At 33.9% G+C, this 18041-nt stretch overlaps 1 protein-coding gene across 2 annotated transcripts in view; it reads left to right on the top strand.

The window, feature by feature from the left end:
* The window catches only part of LOC143229469 (uncharacterized), a 59884-nt gene that overhangs the window by 17938 nt on the left and 23905 nt on the right, over positions 1-18041 (top strand). The window contains exons 1-2 of one of the 2 annotated variants that reach the window (XM_076461830.1): positions 2776-3115; positions 5565-5827. In XM_076461830.1, the coding sequence (XP_076317945.1) occupies positions 5648-5827 (180 nt within the window). In that variant the 5' untranslated portion in view covers positions 2776-3115; positions 5565-5647. Of the gene's footprint in view, positions 1-2775; positions 3116-5564; positions 5828-18041 lie in introns of those variants that run through there. The other variant, XM_076461831.1, reaches the window with a different exon arrangement.

Raw genomic sequence — 18041 nt, 5'->3', positions numbered from 1 at the left:
ACGTGCATGGAAATAATACGTTCACTGTTGCCACGAGTGACAGGTAATGGCCTACTTTTACACTCAACAGCTGGCGTTCCTCTGTTTGTCAGACTAGATTGGTTTGGGGCATTTAAAGAACCATCAGTGGCTTTCACATATGGTTCTTCTCAGGTTCCATAGTTAACTAACCGACAGCGCTTAAGAAACCAAAAAAGATGGAAACTATCACCTTAACACACCTAGTCCACCATCAAGCGGAAAGTTAATCGTTTTTAAAGAATGAAGCGAACAGATGGTAGAGAACAGTTTGCCACAAAACTATCACTGATTTTGGAACCGCTTAAGCAAGCTTGAGATTGAGGGATCGTTCATGTATAAAAACTGTTACAAATACATACATTAAAAACATGTAAATGTTTCACACAGTGTAGTGTGTATATTTGTTATTCTCTGGTTTCGAAGATTAAGATGAAACTCTGTTTCCTTCAAATATTTCATTAGGTATTTATTGAAATCACTAAAGTAGAACAAATGAGATGTTTTGTTGTTATTCTGTATTTATCATTTAGACTTCGAATGTGTCTTTAATCACATCATCATAATAATAAAAACTTATAGATATGTGTTTTCATATATAATATTTGTTATGTATTCAAATACACACAAATCGAATATTATGTAACATAAAACAGCAAGTGAACAATGATGTATTGAACTGTACGGAGGTAAGTTTACAGACTTACAACATTTAAATTCTAGGTTCGATTCCCACAGCAGATACAGCAGATAACCCAATGTGGCTTTGTTCTAAAACAAAACAAAGGTTTTAAATGTAAAGTTCAATGCAAGATATTGTAAAGGTATACAATTTTTATCAATCAATAAGGGATTCTTACACCTGGCGAGTATACCAAAGTGAATAATAACGTTTTTTGGCGGAAAATAGAAACGTATTGTCTGTAATACGCCCATGTAACTATTACGCAGGGTGTGTGTGGATGGATCTCCATCAACACACGTGAAGATTTGTTGGGTCCATATACAGATACTGCAGATTTACAGTTTCACATCATGTGTTTTGTAGATTTTATGGGTGTTCTTACTTTTTTTTTTTAATTACATATAAGGGAAGCAACTTTTCATCTCATGAGATAATCTGTAATTAATCATGAATTTACATAACTTCCGTCTACGGGACGGATACTACAACTACTTCGTAAACATAAAGCTGTACTCTACTTAATAAGTAAAGCTTCTAGACTTATATATCTTAGTTTAAAATAATTATCCACATTTCAATTCTTTATATCATGCCAGGGTCGTATAATTTGTTTGTAATTGAGCACAAAGCTACACAATGCCCGCCACTGGTATCGGAACCAGGTTTCTAGCGTTGTAAGCCCGCAGACACATCGATGTACAACTAGGGAAGTGGCAGATCCTTCAGAGTTTGTTGAGAAATCTCGATGAGTTACGCTATTAGAATATTGAAATAATTTGTATGATTCTTTTATTGTAAATAGTACAACGTATAGTTAAATATTAAGATAATAAAGCATATATTGTTTCCATAAAATAGTTTTAGATACTACATTCAAATGTCTAGTCTTATGCTTTTTCCTTTTAAATCGATTTATTCGGGCGTGTCCATGTAGTTAGTGTGTCGGACTCCGGATGGGATGGTCCGACGTTCGAGACAAGATTCCACTAAACACCGTGCATTTTCAGTTGTGGACGCGTTATAAAAATAGCAATCAATTCAGTCATTACGTTTCTTCTCTGGTCAGTAGTAGCTCAAACTTAGGAACGGCTGACTTTTGACCTGGCTCTTTACCTCACATGCGCATAATATGTTGTACAGGTTGGAAATTTCAATTCCAAGTTAAGTACAAAAAAACTAACGCTTTTGAGCGATTTCAAACGCAGTGTTGATTGATAATCTATAAGCGATTCAGTCGAGAAAAAAAATCAGTTTTATTGAAACACAACACACTACCACATAACATGGTAAGAAAAAAAGTTACAATTTTTGTCAGAAAACAGTGTCACTAAATGCCGCGTGAAGTGTTACGTTGTATTCACATTTTAATTAACTCGGTTAAAGAGTTTGCATCTTAAATTTTATCTATGTCCATAATGTATAGAAGGTGGATGAATCCCGAATAAGTGTTAGATACAAGTAAATATCAGAGAGTCAAATAAAGCATTTGATACTAAACTACTAATTATGGAAAAATCATACTCCTCTTTAAGGTTGATTCAGTGCGTATACCATTCAAGTACAGTTTACCTCATTCAGCCCTGTAAAATTACCATAATTTTTTTTTGGCTGGATATAAAAAAATAAATAAGATTTTTAGTTACTACCATGTATTACATGCAGCACTTTTAATTGAAAAACCTGTAAAACATCACCATAACAAGGTTAAGAATTTTCGGGTGAGCGATTTTGACAGGAAATCTCTTGCCCTAGTCACGCGCCACCTGCTTAACGCACGTGCTGTCGGGTGCCTTGCTTTTCCTTTGTTCAGCTTTAGAGAATGGAGGTGAATAGGGTTTTTGAAGCAAACATAGAAGTAATCAGCTGATGGAGACGACGGACAAGGTGTCTTGTCCAGTGGGCCTTAAGAGACGCCACTTTAAGTTCTCTCTCCTCTGATTGGACGAAATTGGTAGCCCGGTCTGCCAGCTCATACTATCTCAGATCCAATCAACAGGTAGTCTACCCGCACAATCTGTGTTTAGCGTCCCACAGGAGGGCGCTACTAGTATTTTTTGAGGACGCAGGTGAAACTCGTTTATGTGTAGTAATGTTTGTTTTGAAATACAGGTGTAGAAGAAGTTACTGAAATTTAAGCACAAAGTTTCAAAACTTGATAGTACCTTAAACCTGTTTGTGCATTTAATTTAAAATAATTCGGACTAAAGCGCTTATTAGATAATAAAATAAACATTTGATACGTTTTAAGAAAATATTATAACGACCACGCTTTGGTTTTATTTTCGGTGGTTTAATGTTCAGAAAGAATCAAGGTCACCCTAAAAGAAAGGTGCTCTTTATGTCATTTTAAGCCAGGACTGGAATTACGCTATGGACAACAAATGCCTATTTTATGCAACTTGGGATCTTTGAGTAAGTAATTAAATTAGTAGTATCTGTTTAAACATGTTGTAACCCTAATTCCGTTCACATCCTAGCAACAGGTTACTGTAAAAAGCATTATATTACCTGGCAATAGATATATATAATGTAGAGTTCAATAGCATTGTTTCTCAGCAAAGGCCATTTTAGAGATTGAATCAGTAAGCGTTCTCTTTTTATGGCATCAAACAGTTTCCAACAGCATAATTCGTAAAACGTGCAAATACTTTGAACGCTTCGTTAACTTCAGAAGCGTATTATAATCCTTTAGAGAAAAACGAAATTAGAAGATAAAATGTTTTGTGTCAGTCATTTAAATATGTTAATATGGTACATACGCATGTGCATAGCTGGCGATCCTTAAATGTCAATGGTTTTTATTTGTTTGTTTTTTTTTAATTTTGCGCAAAGCTACACGAGGGCTATCTGCGCTAGCCGTCCCTAATTTAGCAGTGTAAGACTAGAGGGAAGGCAGCTAGTCATCACCACCCACCGCCAACTCTTGGGCTACTCTTTTACCAACGAATAGTGGGATTGACCGTAACATTATAACGCCCCCACGACTGAAAGGGCAAGCATGTTTGGTGCAACGGAGATGCGAACCCGCGACCCTCAGATTACGAGTTGCACGCCTTAACCGACCTGGCTATGCCGGGCCTAAAAGTCAATGGAGTACCAGTAATAACCCACGAATATTTTTATGTGATAGATAATAATGTGTTCCACTCTATTCTCGTTATAAGCTTATTTCCAATGTGCAACGTTATTTTCTAATCACAACCTCCAACGTTTGATGATAAACATTGTCAAAGTTCTATAAATATTCGTCTCTAGTAGATTTAGTCTTCATAACTCCAATTTCACGCACCTTTTCATTTTTTAGAACATGTAATAAAGTAAAATTTGATTAAACTCAAGTCGCTAACAGCGCGTGATATTTTAATATCGACGCCTTGTAGAATTTTTTAGAAAAAAAAAAGTATATATACAGTTGACTGGCCAACCCGTGGAATAAGTTGTTGGTTAAGTACCAACTTTAAGGCAAGATACTAGTAAATTGATTGTTCCTGTACGTATTGTTTTGAAAACTGGTTCAGACCTCGGTTGAAAACATGAAATAGCTGAACATATATTATTTCTTGTAAATACAACATGTAAAATTAATTGTAAATTAAGTACAACACGTAGCAACTAAATCTTTTTGTTAAAATAAGTATAACACGTAAGAGGTGAATTTTGACGATTACATAACCCTCAAAAGAAAAGGTAAATTTTATTTTCAGTAGGAAGTTTGTATTAATGTGTATTACGTGTAAGTTATGTTGTTGATGCAACAAGTCCAGCTAATATCACGACTGTTCATATAACGTTTTACTCAGACTTCTTCTTTTGGATTGTTTTTGTTTTGTTTTTTAATTTCGCGTAAAGCTACACGAGGGCTATCTGCGCTAACCATCCCAAATTTAGCAGTGTAAGACTAGAGGGAAGGCAGCTAGTCATCACTACCCACCACCAACTCTTGGGATACTCTTTTACCAACGAATAGTGGGATTGACTGTCGCATTATAACACCCTCACGGCTGAAAGAGCTAGCATGTTTGTTGCGATGGGGATTCGGACCCGCCACCCTCAGATTACGACGTTCTGTTGGAAGACATTAAATTTTTATTCCGACTTGAAAGATAAATGAAGTAAATTCTTACCAGTTTTCTAAACTTGCAAATATGTTGTGAAATAGAATAAAATACAGCGACCCAGACATACACGTAGAAAAATTATTGATTTCTTCTTCCTTTCATTTTGTCCAATTTTGTATTTTTTTAATATTTAGTTATTTCTTTGTAGTGCCGTGAGTTAAAAAGAGTTGTTTTTATTTTATGAATTAGCTATTTTTCGGTATAAGAATAATTAAATGAACTTTTTTGTGAGGAGATTGAAGAGGTCACTGTGTTGGAAAGTGTGACGATAAATTATTGGTGAGAGTCAGAAAGCATGAAGGGTGTTTGACCTTTCAGTTCCTACAACTGTCAATGGAAGTGAAAGACACTGCCAGGTCGTAACCATTACGCTATTGATTTCAACGCTATATTTAAAGAAAAAACACTGCTAGAATTAGTTTTGTGGATTTTTAACACCTGCTTCCTTTAACTAGTTGGTTAAAAAGCTCAGTTTGTCGACGATACTTCCAAAAGTCACTAAGAGGATGTTTGTCTTTTTTTTTTTTTAAACGGTCTGAAGGTTGCACAAAGTGGAAAGATAGCCTATATAAAAATATACAAAAACAATAACGTAGAAATATATTATATGTTTTGATAATGTGTTAACATTTTTTCTGTACTTGGAATTACAGAATATAGTAAAACCATTTGAAACCTATAGTATGACTCGTAAGCAAATTAGGTTGTACTTTAGAATATAAATAATTTATTTTACTTTCTAGCTTGAAGATCAGAGATGAAGCGGTGATCCACAAGTTTCAGCATCCTATTCAGCAAAACTCTTTTGTTTAGTAAAGTTGTGCCAATGGTTCCAGCTCCGACTCCTGTCCATGGGCCTGCTCCATCACCAGCGCAAGCTTTAAATGCGACGAGTGTCGAACCTCAAATGTTTGTTAATCCGCGTGATTCTATGTCCATAGGCTATTATAAAGGTCTGCTTAATATGCCTGGCCAAAACAACTGCTTCTTAAACAGCGCAGTGCAGGTAAGAATCCACATTTTAGAATAAGAATATAGAGACATAACTAAACCAGAATATTCCACAATATATATATATATATATAATTTTTCAAATATGTAAACAAGAAAAATACATTCGTTATTTATCTTTCTTCATTTCTAAAGTAGAAAAGCCTATACTCCAGTTACCATTTATTACAACGGAAAGCGTCACATTGATTATATATAGATGTAGGTATACATATATATTCTATCTTCAACTGACAATTACAATATTTAACATTCATTATAATATCCTATTATTAATGCCAGGGATCTGTTTTATTATTTTGTGATGATATGGTACTGTGGACATGTGTGGTACTATTGAACATAAAGCACCAAGACACATTTTGAAATCGTAACTAAAATTCAATACATTTCAAAAAGTAATTTCATTCTCTCTTTCTCATCACGTGTCTTCTTTATGGGGAGGGGTTACCAGAATAGATTTTGGCAAGATGTTTGTTTGAGCACAAAACTACACAAAAGGTAACCTGTGTTCCGCTCACCACGGGTATCGAAACCCGGTTTCTAGAGGTATGAGTCCGCAGACATATCGCTATACTACAAGGGACTTGACGGGAAGAGGTAACGTAATATCTTCCCCTGATCTTGTTTATATTTCGACTTATGCTTATGGAAGAATAGATACTGGACTGTTCTTAATAATTAAAAAAATAGTGACGTCAGAAATATTTCACAAAAGTTTAGTAATATGTAGCGTTAGAATAAAAGTTTATATTTTCTTTTCTGAATGTTTGAGTAAAAAACACATACACTCAACTCGGACCGAAGTCTTATCTTAGCGTTTTGGAAAAAAAGTTCAGTATATTCAGCTGATTTTTGAAATTTTATGATTTTCGTTGCATCATGTTAAAACATGTTTTAAATCACTCTAGATCAATTAGATGAAATCACTTACACGTTGATCGGTACTTTATGCGCATATGAGATAAACGGTCAGCTCAGATACTCCTAGTATTCAAGTACAAGTTTGAATTACTGACCGTAGGAAAAGCAGCCTGTCAGTAACTCTTGCCGACACAAAGGCGTTGTTTAGCTATGAGTCGAAAAGCAGGTTCAAACGTTTGTCTTATAACATTCCCACAGCAGGTAATGCAGATCAAACGTTTATCACATAACATCCACACAGCAGGTAATGCAGATCAAACGTTTATCTTATAACGCGCCCATAGTTGTTAATGTAGAGCATATATATATATCGATCTTGCTAACACATGTAGTTTTAACATTTTCAAACCAGAGTAATAACCTTGATTTTTGAGTAAGTAAATATTTTGGAGAAGATGAAGATAATTTTAGTTAATTAGGACTATGAGTTGTTGTTGGAATATCTAACGATTTTTTTTTGTTTTATTTGAAAATAATGAAAAAGATATTTCGAAAATTCAGAATGAAGAAGTAACTGTTCGCGAGCTTTAGTTCTAACTTCAGTTTATAAGTAATTAAAAAAATTCATTTGAACTGATACGTAGACGTCCTCTTTAGCTTTTGAAAGGAAGAAGTTTTGTCTGTTTGGTTTATAAATGGTAGCAATATATGTTGTTTTGTGTGTATATGTGTATTAAACATCGAAAGAGAGTCGTCGGGATTCCCTAGACTGCCAGGCTTTCCATGAATCAATATTAAAGTGCATTCCATTTTTGAAAATATACTTATTAATATATATTGCAGCAAGTGAAAGTGTCCATAAACTTGCAGTAAGCTAAAGTGTTCATACACTTGCAGCAAATGAAAATATCCGCAAATTCCAACCATGGAATTAATTATACTTCATTGTGTGTTAGTCAGAGGTCTGTAGCCACGTAAGCGTGTAATTAGGCCTCACGAAAACGACACGAATATGATAACCTACCTGTTTCTGTGAGAGAAAGCAACAACCCAAGGCCATACTCACGGGTAGGAGCTGTATTCAAATGAGCCCAGGATTCTTGCCTCAGGGGACTGGCCTGTTTGATGTTAGTCTCTTTACGTTGATACGTGCAAGTTGTATTAGCTAAGGGGCTAACGTTTTATATCATGTGTGGAGAAAATACAGCAGACTAAGTATTATCTAAAGGGTTTCATATGTTTCTGTCAGGTCTACGTTCCAAGAGTTGCGCAACTCTACAAACTACACAGTTTATAGTTGGAGTAGATTAGTATTATCATATATATATATATATTTCAGCATTTGCAACACGAACGTTGGAGACAGTCCCTCGGTGGATGCTGCAGTCAGGGTCGAAGCAGAGCGTGATATTTTCTGTAAAAAAAAAAACAAAATGGTGTAAAAAGTTGTTCTAACAACCTCTATGGATGAGCTATCGTCAGTAAAATCTTGATTTCAACAGTACAATGCTGTTATAAAAGATAAAAGAAAAGTCCCTGGCAATCTAACTAACACCAGCTTTTTATGTTAATGTTGATTTTCTACTGGATTGTGAATCACTTTATCAAACGATATGTTTTGTTGATAAACAGGATGAAAGATTACGCTGGAGGGAAGAAAAAATTTCATTGTGGACAAACACTTTGCTTTATCACAAAACTCTTGTTATCACATTAAGGGATGCTATTTTACTGTTATTTTACTTTTGTTTGGCTTTTATTTCAGTACTACATCATTATGGTTCTTTTATTTTGTAATATTAAAAAAAAATGTTATGCTCCCTTGAATATTGAAATCCATATAAGGCCATTTATCTCTAGCATTAAAATCCATGTCCTAGCCTGATGAAACTTAATTGCTAGCTGTATTTGTTCTCAACGAATCCAAAGAAAAATATACTCGTGATAAACGTTTTGCGGGAAGTAGTACCAGTAGTAACGTAAACTGGTAAAAGTGGCATTTTATAACAACGCCCTTTTTTTATTCTCAAAATGTAACGAGATTTTGTGTTAAGAGTTTTACACCGTAACTATTTTTCCCACTTAACATCATTATTAATGGACACACACCGTTCTCATCAGTACAACGAAGTCTATGGTAAATCATGTTCTGCAACACATTTTGTAAATGCGAAAGTCGGTCTAGTTTTGTTTATACACAATTATCTATATGTTGTTTTCATGTTGAAAGACAGTAGCCACTAGTTAAGCCTAGCACCGCTGTTTTTTCTTCTTTTGTCTTGTGGTAATGAATATCAAATATAGAAATATATTAGCCCGCACTACTTAACAATATCCAAATTAAGATCAATTCATGCTGTGTTACATCAAGTAATGCTTGCGCTGAAGTACTGAACTTATTTGAAATTTTTGCTTGTTTGTAGAAGCATATCAATAGAAGAGGTATATAATTTTCTACAGATGGTTCATTATATTATTATCTCATTTTTTTAAATACATTTTCCGTCCAATTAAATATTATTGTTTATGTATTTTTTCTACAATATCTTTAATATTTATATCCATCGACGGGGCATCGTTAAGTCTACGGATTTACAACGCTAAAGTCAGGGATTCAGTTCCCCTTGGTGGATACAGCAGTCAGCCTGATGTGGTTTTGCTATAAAAACATGTAGACGCATTTATTACTATTTTAATTTTTTGTCTTTTCTATTTTTACAAACTTTTCAGTGTATCTGCACACCTCCCTCCTGATTTATTTCCTCCTCAATCAGTTCATATTATTTCTATTTTAGTTTTTACATCTCCTTACATTCCCACACTTATGTTCCATTGACTCTTCTTTTCTTCGTTAGATTTATGTTTTCGATCGTCCAGATTTATTCATTTTTTCTGTTCTTTATGAGTATTTTAGCATCTCAATCTGATTCATAATTTAGTATGCATACATATTTCCCATTCTCTCATGTGTTTAATCTTTCCAGTTTCTGTTAGAGTTTTGTGGTATGCGTAATAATTAGAGTATTCAACTGCACTCCAGTTCTCTTATATATTGTTTAATATTCATCTTCACCAGTTTTCTGTAAATCTCTTCTATTTACTTGGTCTTTAATTATTTTTATTATTTCTGTACTTCCAACATCTTCACATACTTTTCTTATTCCCTATTTATTCTTTCAATTATTTTTAATTCACATGATTTTCTCAGTAATGTTTTGGTCATCTTCTTTCAATTAATTGATTTTTATTATTTCTGAAACGTATTTTCACTCTATTTGTATATTTAGTCGTTCTTTTCTAAATGCCACACATAATCTGATATATTTCTGTCCATTTCGTGAACTCAGCAAATAGTCAGCTATTTGCCAGCAATGTGCCTTTGCTATAAGAAAATACACACACATTATATCCATTTCGTGTGTATTTTCGAACTTTTTTTTATTCCATCTCCATATTTCTAACCCATACATTGCCACTGATCAAACTAATATATCAAAGGGCTAAATTTTAATTATCTTTGCCTATTTTTACTTATAAACTAGTATCTCTCGATTTCTTCATTCTTACAATTTAGTTTCTCGTTTTATCCTCCATTTCGAAATATTATATTTTCCGAATTATCTAAATTTAGTACAAACTTATTTCTATGTTTATAACTTTTCAATCATCTCTTTCAATTATTCTTTATTGTATAAAACTGTAACTATATCGTTTTTAAATAATAAATCTTTGTTTTTCCAGTTGTAGAACATAAGGTTTCCTCCCACTTCTCTAATGTAAATTATTCAGCTTCAAGTATTATTGTCTATGTCCTATTTGTATTCGCAACTTTCAGCCTGTCCTTTCTTTATTATATCTCCCGTTTCCCTGTAAATCTTTTGTTTCCTTTTCAACATCATTGTGTTAAAGTACCTATTGTTTTTAGCTATGACTTATTTCTGTTGTTAGGAAACTAGTTAAGAAGTGATTTTCAATTCCTTTTAACTCCAAAAATGTTTGACTCTCGTTACCATTGAGATACTAATAATTCTTTTTAATGTGAAAGTAAGTACGTAGTACACTAATATGGCATCAACTTGAGTTACAATAATACAAATTGCTACACACTGTTCGTATGTTGGTGATACAGATGAGAAATGGTTAAACAGGTTACATAATTCTAAGAACCAATGAGCAACACCTTCTTCTTTGCTTTGTCTGTGATAGACTAGCCTTAAAACATTCTATTTCTACTAACACACTGTTAAAAAAAACAAACGATATCTAGTCCGTGACTTTTTGAACATCAGAGAATATTTTCAATCTTATAACTTGTTCCATTCTTCAAGAATTTCCAAATTTCTAGAACAATCTATTTTGCTTATCGTACGTTTTGTTCATCCAATCACAGTGCCTAAATATCTTACTTTTTTTGGACTTCTATTTTCATTACTTCACCACTTGGATATTAGAAAAACATAACAAAAATATTAACATATAAGAAGAATAATCTCACAACCGAGAGACATTCCATTTTTTCTTGAACAAAATCGGGTTTATCTACAATATTCTTAAAGACAATTTGATTATACAAACAAAAATGTGGACTGGCGTTATTTTAAAAATCTATTCTATAGATGGTCCCAATTTCACTGTTAGCAAATTATTGGCTATCCTATGTGTGCACCTGGTGAAATTATTGTGTGGTTCTATTTTAGTGTAAGAAAAGTGAATATCATGTTCAGTTATTTCACGTTACGTATCAAGTACTTCACATAAACTCGGGGATGTAAAGTGTTTTTCATACAGTCTTCAACTACTTAAGGGTCTGTTTTTTGTCGGGTTTCAAATTTCAATTAACGTGTTATAGTAAAGCCTATAAGAGGCAGCACATGGTTTACGATGACAAGATTGATATGACTTGGGACGGATATGAAAATAATGTTTACTTTCATGTGATTGAGGGTTGAATTATCACTTTTTGTTTCCTTTAACTATATACATACGTGCTAACTGCTAAAGTTTGTAGTGGGTTATCTGTTCTGGGCCCATTTCGCCCTTTTGTTTCAGACAAGCGTTTCGAGTGCTTTCTGCTGTTACAAATGTTTATAAATTTACGTTTTAAGAGTGCGGAAAGTCCATTTTGAATGCTAGTTTCTGAGATTGGTGAAAAAATCAATTAAGTTCTTGTACTATGAGTTTTCATTTATTGAATTTCGCGCAAAACTCATAAACCTATCTGAGCTAATTTCTCCTAATTTTGAAGTGATAGACTAGATGAATACATCTAGTAAAACCACCCTCCGTGGTCTTGGTTTGTTTTGAATTTCGCGCAAATGTATATATATATATATATATATATATATATATACATTGTTTCCTGTAGGTTGGCATCAGTGGGAGGTTTTTGTGTGTATACGTTTCTCATTTGGTTAGTTTGGCTTGTTTTGAATTTTTCACAAAGCTACACAAGGGCTATCTGCGTTAGCTGTTTTTAATTTAGTAGTATAAGACTAGAGGGAAGGCAGCTAGTCATCACCACCCACTGACAACTCTTGGGATTCTCTTTTACCAACGAATGTGGGATTGGCCGAAACATTAAACTCCCTACTGCTGAAATGGCCAGCATGTTGATGTGACGGGGATTCGAACTCGAGACCCTCAGATTACTAATTGAGTGCCTTAACCATCTGGCCATACCGGGCCCCGTAGCCTTAGGGTACTCTTTAATACCAGAGAGTGTGATTGATCATAACATTATAATGTTCCTACGGTTGAAAAGGCAAACATGTTCGGCGACGGGATGCGATCTCGCAACTGGCATATTGTGAGTTGAGTGCCCTAACCACCAGGCCATGTGATGAGTTACACATAACGAGTTTAATTGAAAGTTCAAAGTAGTTCCAAACGTAAAATATTAATTAGTTGATAAACTATGTTATCACAAATTGAGAACGCAAATCCAATAAGTGCTACAAAAGTCAAATTAACCACAGTGAAAACTTAAAATATGTTGGCAGATTGGTCTGCTACCCAACTATTCTCAAATGAGTAGATTCTTCGACTCCTCACCCACTCTACAGTAATGACGGGACACATTGATCAATAAGTGATCAATAACTATTTCTGTTCTGGAAAATGTAAATTCTGTGTCGACCACAACAGTTTATATGCATACATGTATTTCACAAATTAACTTCATGTTTCGCCTTAAGTACAATTACACAGTTTACGTCGCTATAAAAGTATTTAAAATCCAATAACAATCAATGATAGGTATTTGTTTTATGAATTTTGTGCAAAGCTACTCGAGGAATGCCTGCGCTAGTTGTCCCTAATTTATCAATGAAAGATTAGAAGGAAGGTAACTAGACAACACCATCCACCACAAACCCTTAGGCAACACGTCACTAACGAATAGTGGGATTAGCGGTAACATTATAGTGTCCTTAAAGTTGAAAAGGTAAGCAACTGTTGGGTATGGGAGATTTGAACCCTCAACTCGCACATTATCATTAGACCATGCTAGACCCACGATAGGTATAGTTGATATTTACGGACAAAGTTCATAAAAGAACGTACTTAAATTCCGTGGTACCTTTATATCGAAATAAATATCGTTGTAAAACACCAAATAATGAGCTAAAACAATGAGAGTATTTACAATTATATCACTTTCATGAACAAAATGATTTTTTTATCTTATCCTTCATTCAAGATTTAAAAGTGTAAGCAACAAGACATATACTTGAAACAGATTTGGATTGCAGTGTGCGAAGTGTTTTCTGTCTAATAAAAATAGGGATTCTTTGGTTTCTTTGGAAGTTCGTACAAAGTTACACGAGGACTATAAGCACTAGTCATCCCTAATTTGGAAGTTCGTACATAATTACACGGGGACTATAAGCACTAGCCATCCCTAATTTAACAATGAATGACTAGAAGGAAGGCAGTTAGTCATCACCACCCACCGCCAACTATTTAGGTACTCTTTTACCAACAAATGTTTGAAAGAACGAGCAGGTACGATGGGACGTAGATTCGAAACCCGAGACCCGCATATTGCGAGTTGAGAGCCCTAACCACTAGGGCCATACTCGTCCCAGCTAGGGATGGACAGACGTCCTAGTTATTTTAAAGATGTTTATTCTATAACTTGGATAACATGCAATAAGCACCAAAGAAATAACTTATATTCCTTCTTCATCAATCTTGCTAATTATGTTACATTCCTTATAAAACACCGAGAGGTACGTGTTTGTCTTGTTAGTGCTGAGACAAACCACTTGTACAATTGACACATTTTATGTATTTTAATTGTTTAAAGAAAAACAGCTGGGCAATGTTTACGAAACAATTTTTTGAGTAGCTCTGTTACCATTCTTACTCATGGTTTTCTACCGGGCTGAGTGTTCGTGGAAATCAGTTAACCCATAGTCTGGTATGGTGGACGTTAACGATGGACGGTTGATAACCAAATCGTTTATGATGTATACTATTACTACAGCATATATGAAGTGAAAAAGTTGATGGCTTAAGTTCATTTTTTTTTTTAAGGTTTGGTAACATGATGTTGTTCTTGGAAGTAAAAATAAAAATTTCTTATTTTTATTCAATCAACGAAAATCAAACATCAGTCAGAGATTTAATATTTATATTGAAATAATTTTATTGATATTAAATATTTGCTTTATTTTTACGAGTAAACTGGTTATATCAATTACGAGGTTATCACAAAAGTCACTTGCTTAAGGATTGTTTGTTTATTACGTGCAAAACTACAGAAGGATGCGCATATTTTAGATTTGTTTTTGGATATTCGCGCAAAGCCATGATGAAGTTCTTACCATTGTCGCCTTTGGTAGACTATGATGAAGACAACTAGTCAACAACATTTGCTGCAAATTCTGGTTTTTTCTTGTCTAACAGAAGAGTAGGATTTGAGTTATAACGCAGTAATGACTTCAAATTGTGAAGTGCGATTTTTGTGAAGTGGAGGGGGCATGGAGTGAATGGCAACAGGACACGAACATAAAATCAGTGGATTCATAATAGGGCACGTTAGTTAGTAGGCTACACTCGACTTAAATATCTGAGGAACAAAACTAACATAAGACGGTCAGTGTAGAAATAACTACAAGTTTTTTTCTGGTTGTAGACAAAACTGTTTGTACACGTCAATCCTTTGTTGTCATTCATTTTCAACAAGACTGATAGACCAACTATTTCCTCAGGCGATCTTTCAGACTCCATGCAAAAAGGTACATTATTTTGAAAAACAATAGCGTAAAATAAACTCATAATACTTGGATGTTAAGTATGATAAAATTATATAGATTATATTATAAGAAAAAGAGAAGTCCGGGTATTTTGGGATAATATTACCTTTCTCTCTTCAGTGGTAAAATAAGGTTAAAACTAGTTTCCTCAAAAGAATTCAGAGCTCTCGATTAATTATGACAGTAGCGTCGGTTATAAAGAATAAATTATGAATTTAAAAGTAACATAATACCCTTTGAACATAATATACAGAAGAGATATCTTTATAAAGTACTAACCTTGATTATTATCGAAACGACTTAAAATTATGTCTCATTTGTTTAATTTTATATTTTAATTACAAAGTACCTGAATTAAACGAGTTCTCTCTGTAAGAAACATGGTCGTACTAAAATAATAGGACTGGGCGTGGCATAGTGAGTAATACCATATAGTATCTGTGAATATGAGGATATATAGCTCACGTCCCGTTACGTAAAAACGCGTTCCATATTTTGTGGCATAAGGTATGTTATAAGAGTAGTAGTCAAATTCCACTTTTTTTTTATTAGAGTGTCCTAAAAAGTGGTGGTGAATACTGTTGACTAATTAACTTCCTAGCAGTCTATTTAGGCCTGGCATGGCCAGGTGGTTAAGGCACTCGTCTCGTAATCCGAGGGTCGCGGGTTCGAATCCCCGTCACACCAAACATGCTTCCTTTTTCAGCCGTGAGGGGGTTATAATGTTACGGTCAATTCCACTATTTGTTGGTAAAAAGAGCAGCCCAAGCGTTGGCAGTGGGTGGTGATGACTAGCTGCTTTCTCTCAAGTCTTACACTGCTAAATTAAAAACAGCTAACGCAGATAGCCCTTGTGTAGCTTTGCGCGAAATTCAAAACAAACAAACCAGTATATTTATTCAAAATGTTTAAGCTTGAAATAAATTTCCGAAACAAAAACAGCTTAAAAGTTTCAGCAAACAGTTAATTTAAAACATCTTTAGTGTTGGTAAATCATTGAAAGAGCGAGCTACAAGGAAAATATGTTTTGGCAACAGAAAAAAAAAAAGGTGATTTATAGCAAGTTAAACCGGTCAGTCTATTATGTTTAAAGAGGGAGTGGTCATGTACAAGTTTAAGTGAAAACATTTCAAATTCTATAACTTACTATAATACTAACCTAGAAAGAACAGAAAGGTCACACTTATAAAATAAACACTATAATACTGTTTCGACATGAGTTAAGTTTCACCTCGTTCTCTGTTCTTTGGCATTTTTAGAATTCGTGGTTAAACGACAGACCAAGAACACTGACCTCTTCTGATTACATCGAATGCGAGCAGTCTTTTAGAAAACAATCTCATTAACTAAACAACTGAGTTATGCTATTCTACTTTGTTATATTTTTCAACTTTCTCCATTATAGTAAATTATGTCCAAATGACGACAAAAAATTTAAAGGAAACCTGAAGCTTAATGTAGCAGACTAGCTTGCTGGCTTACCAGTTCATTTGAATGACAATAAAGTTCATTATGTAAAAATAATAACAGTAATAAATAAATTATCGATACTAGAAATAAAAGAGATAAATAATGTGATATTAGTCCTAGTCTAGACTAAATTAAATGGATAATAATAGCACCTAGACAAATATCATATCTATCCCAGCCGGCCTGATGAACCCAGATATTTAAAAGGCTTCTTCAGCACTAAGCATAGCGGATATGGTGTGTTTGACATGTTATAATACATTCATCTTTACTTTCACTCGTACAATAATTAATAAAGACTGCAAAATACATGACAATTAAGAAGGTGATTTACAAAAATGTGTTTTTTTTGTTTTTTTTACTGTTTTCCATAACATTTCTGACTAAGTCCTACGAGTTTAATCGCTGAGAAACGTCGTGCGACTGAGTTAAGCATGTGCTATTACTAAATATACGTTATACATGTTATTTTTATTTATTGAAATTTTGGACAAGGAAGTTGAGACAAACGTTGAAATTCAAGTATTAGTATAACAGCAACAACAAATGGTTTCTATTCAACAAAATAATAAAAATTACAGAATTTCCTTAATCATGATTAGACTAGTTGATAAGAATGCACGAAATTGTCGAAAATAATAATCACATTTATCACAATCAATGAAAATGTATTGTTTCATTGGGATGAATAAAAAATATATATTAGTGTCACAATAACACTTTTATTTAAAACGTCTATATGAAAGTATATGCAGATTCGAAACTACACCAATGTTATCCAACCGGCTTTTATTTAGAATATCTATACTAAAATGATTTAAGTGGCACAGCGGTATGTCTGCGGACTTACATTTATAGAAATTGGGTTTCGATATTCAAGATGGGCAGAGCACAGATAGCCCATTCTGTAGTTTTATGCTTAATTCCAAACAATCAATCAGTCATTCAGAATATCGATTCTAAAAGTATATAGATATTAAAAACATTAACCCTCCCAGTGGTAAAGCGGTATCCTTTCGGACTCATATCGCTAGGAACCTGCTTTCGATACCCGTGGTGGGAAAAGCACAGACAGTCCTTTCGTTATTTTTATGATTAGCTACACATAAACAAACAGAAAACTGTATGAAAACAATGAAATCTTATTCTATTGTTTTACGTTTCTCTAAAGTAATAAATTTAAATATCTTCATGTTTATATTATTTTTTCAGTGATACACTGACGGTATATGCTTCCCTTTCTTTCTGTCTCTTTCATAAGTTCTGACAACCGAAAACTAAAAGTAATGAGACTTATTCGCCTACTCGTCTCTGAAGATTGGTGACGTTTCGGTTCCTGTACTGAGGATGAAGTGTTGTTTAAAGTTAAAGACGGTTGATGTTAATAATTTCACATCATATTTTGATTTTTCGATATACACTGTAAAATTTTGAAATGATATGCTGAGCTGAAAGATAATTCTTATAGATCAAACCTTTAGATGATAAGGAATTTAAACACGCAAATGACAGTAAGCTTTTACACGAAAGTGGAAAGTACAGGAAATCGTACATGTGCTCGAAGTGACATGAACTCTTGGACCTTCTCCTGTCTGTACTGTTGTTTTGCTTATTGTT

This window comes from Tachypleus tridentatus, chromosome 10, assembly GCF_004210375.1.
Source record: "Tachypleus tridentatus isolate NWPU-2018 chromosome 10, ASM421037v1, whole genome shotgun sequence".
Lineage (NCBI taxonomy): Eukaryota > Metazoa > Arthropoda > Merostomata > Xiphosura > Limulidae > Tachypleus > Tachypleus tridentatus.
The sequence above is the reverse complement of the archived record's forward strand: the minus strand, read 5'-3'. Positions and strand labels throughout refer to the sequence as shown.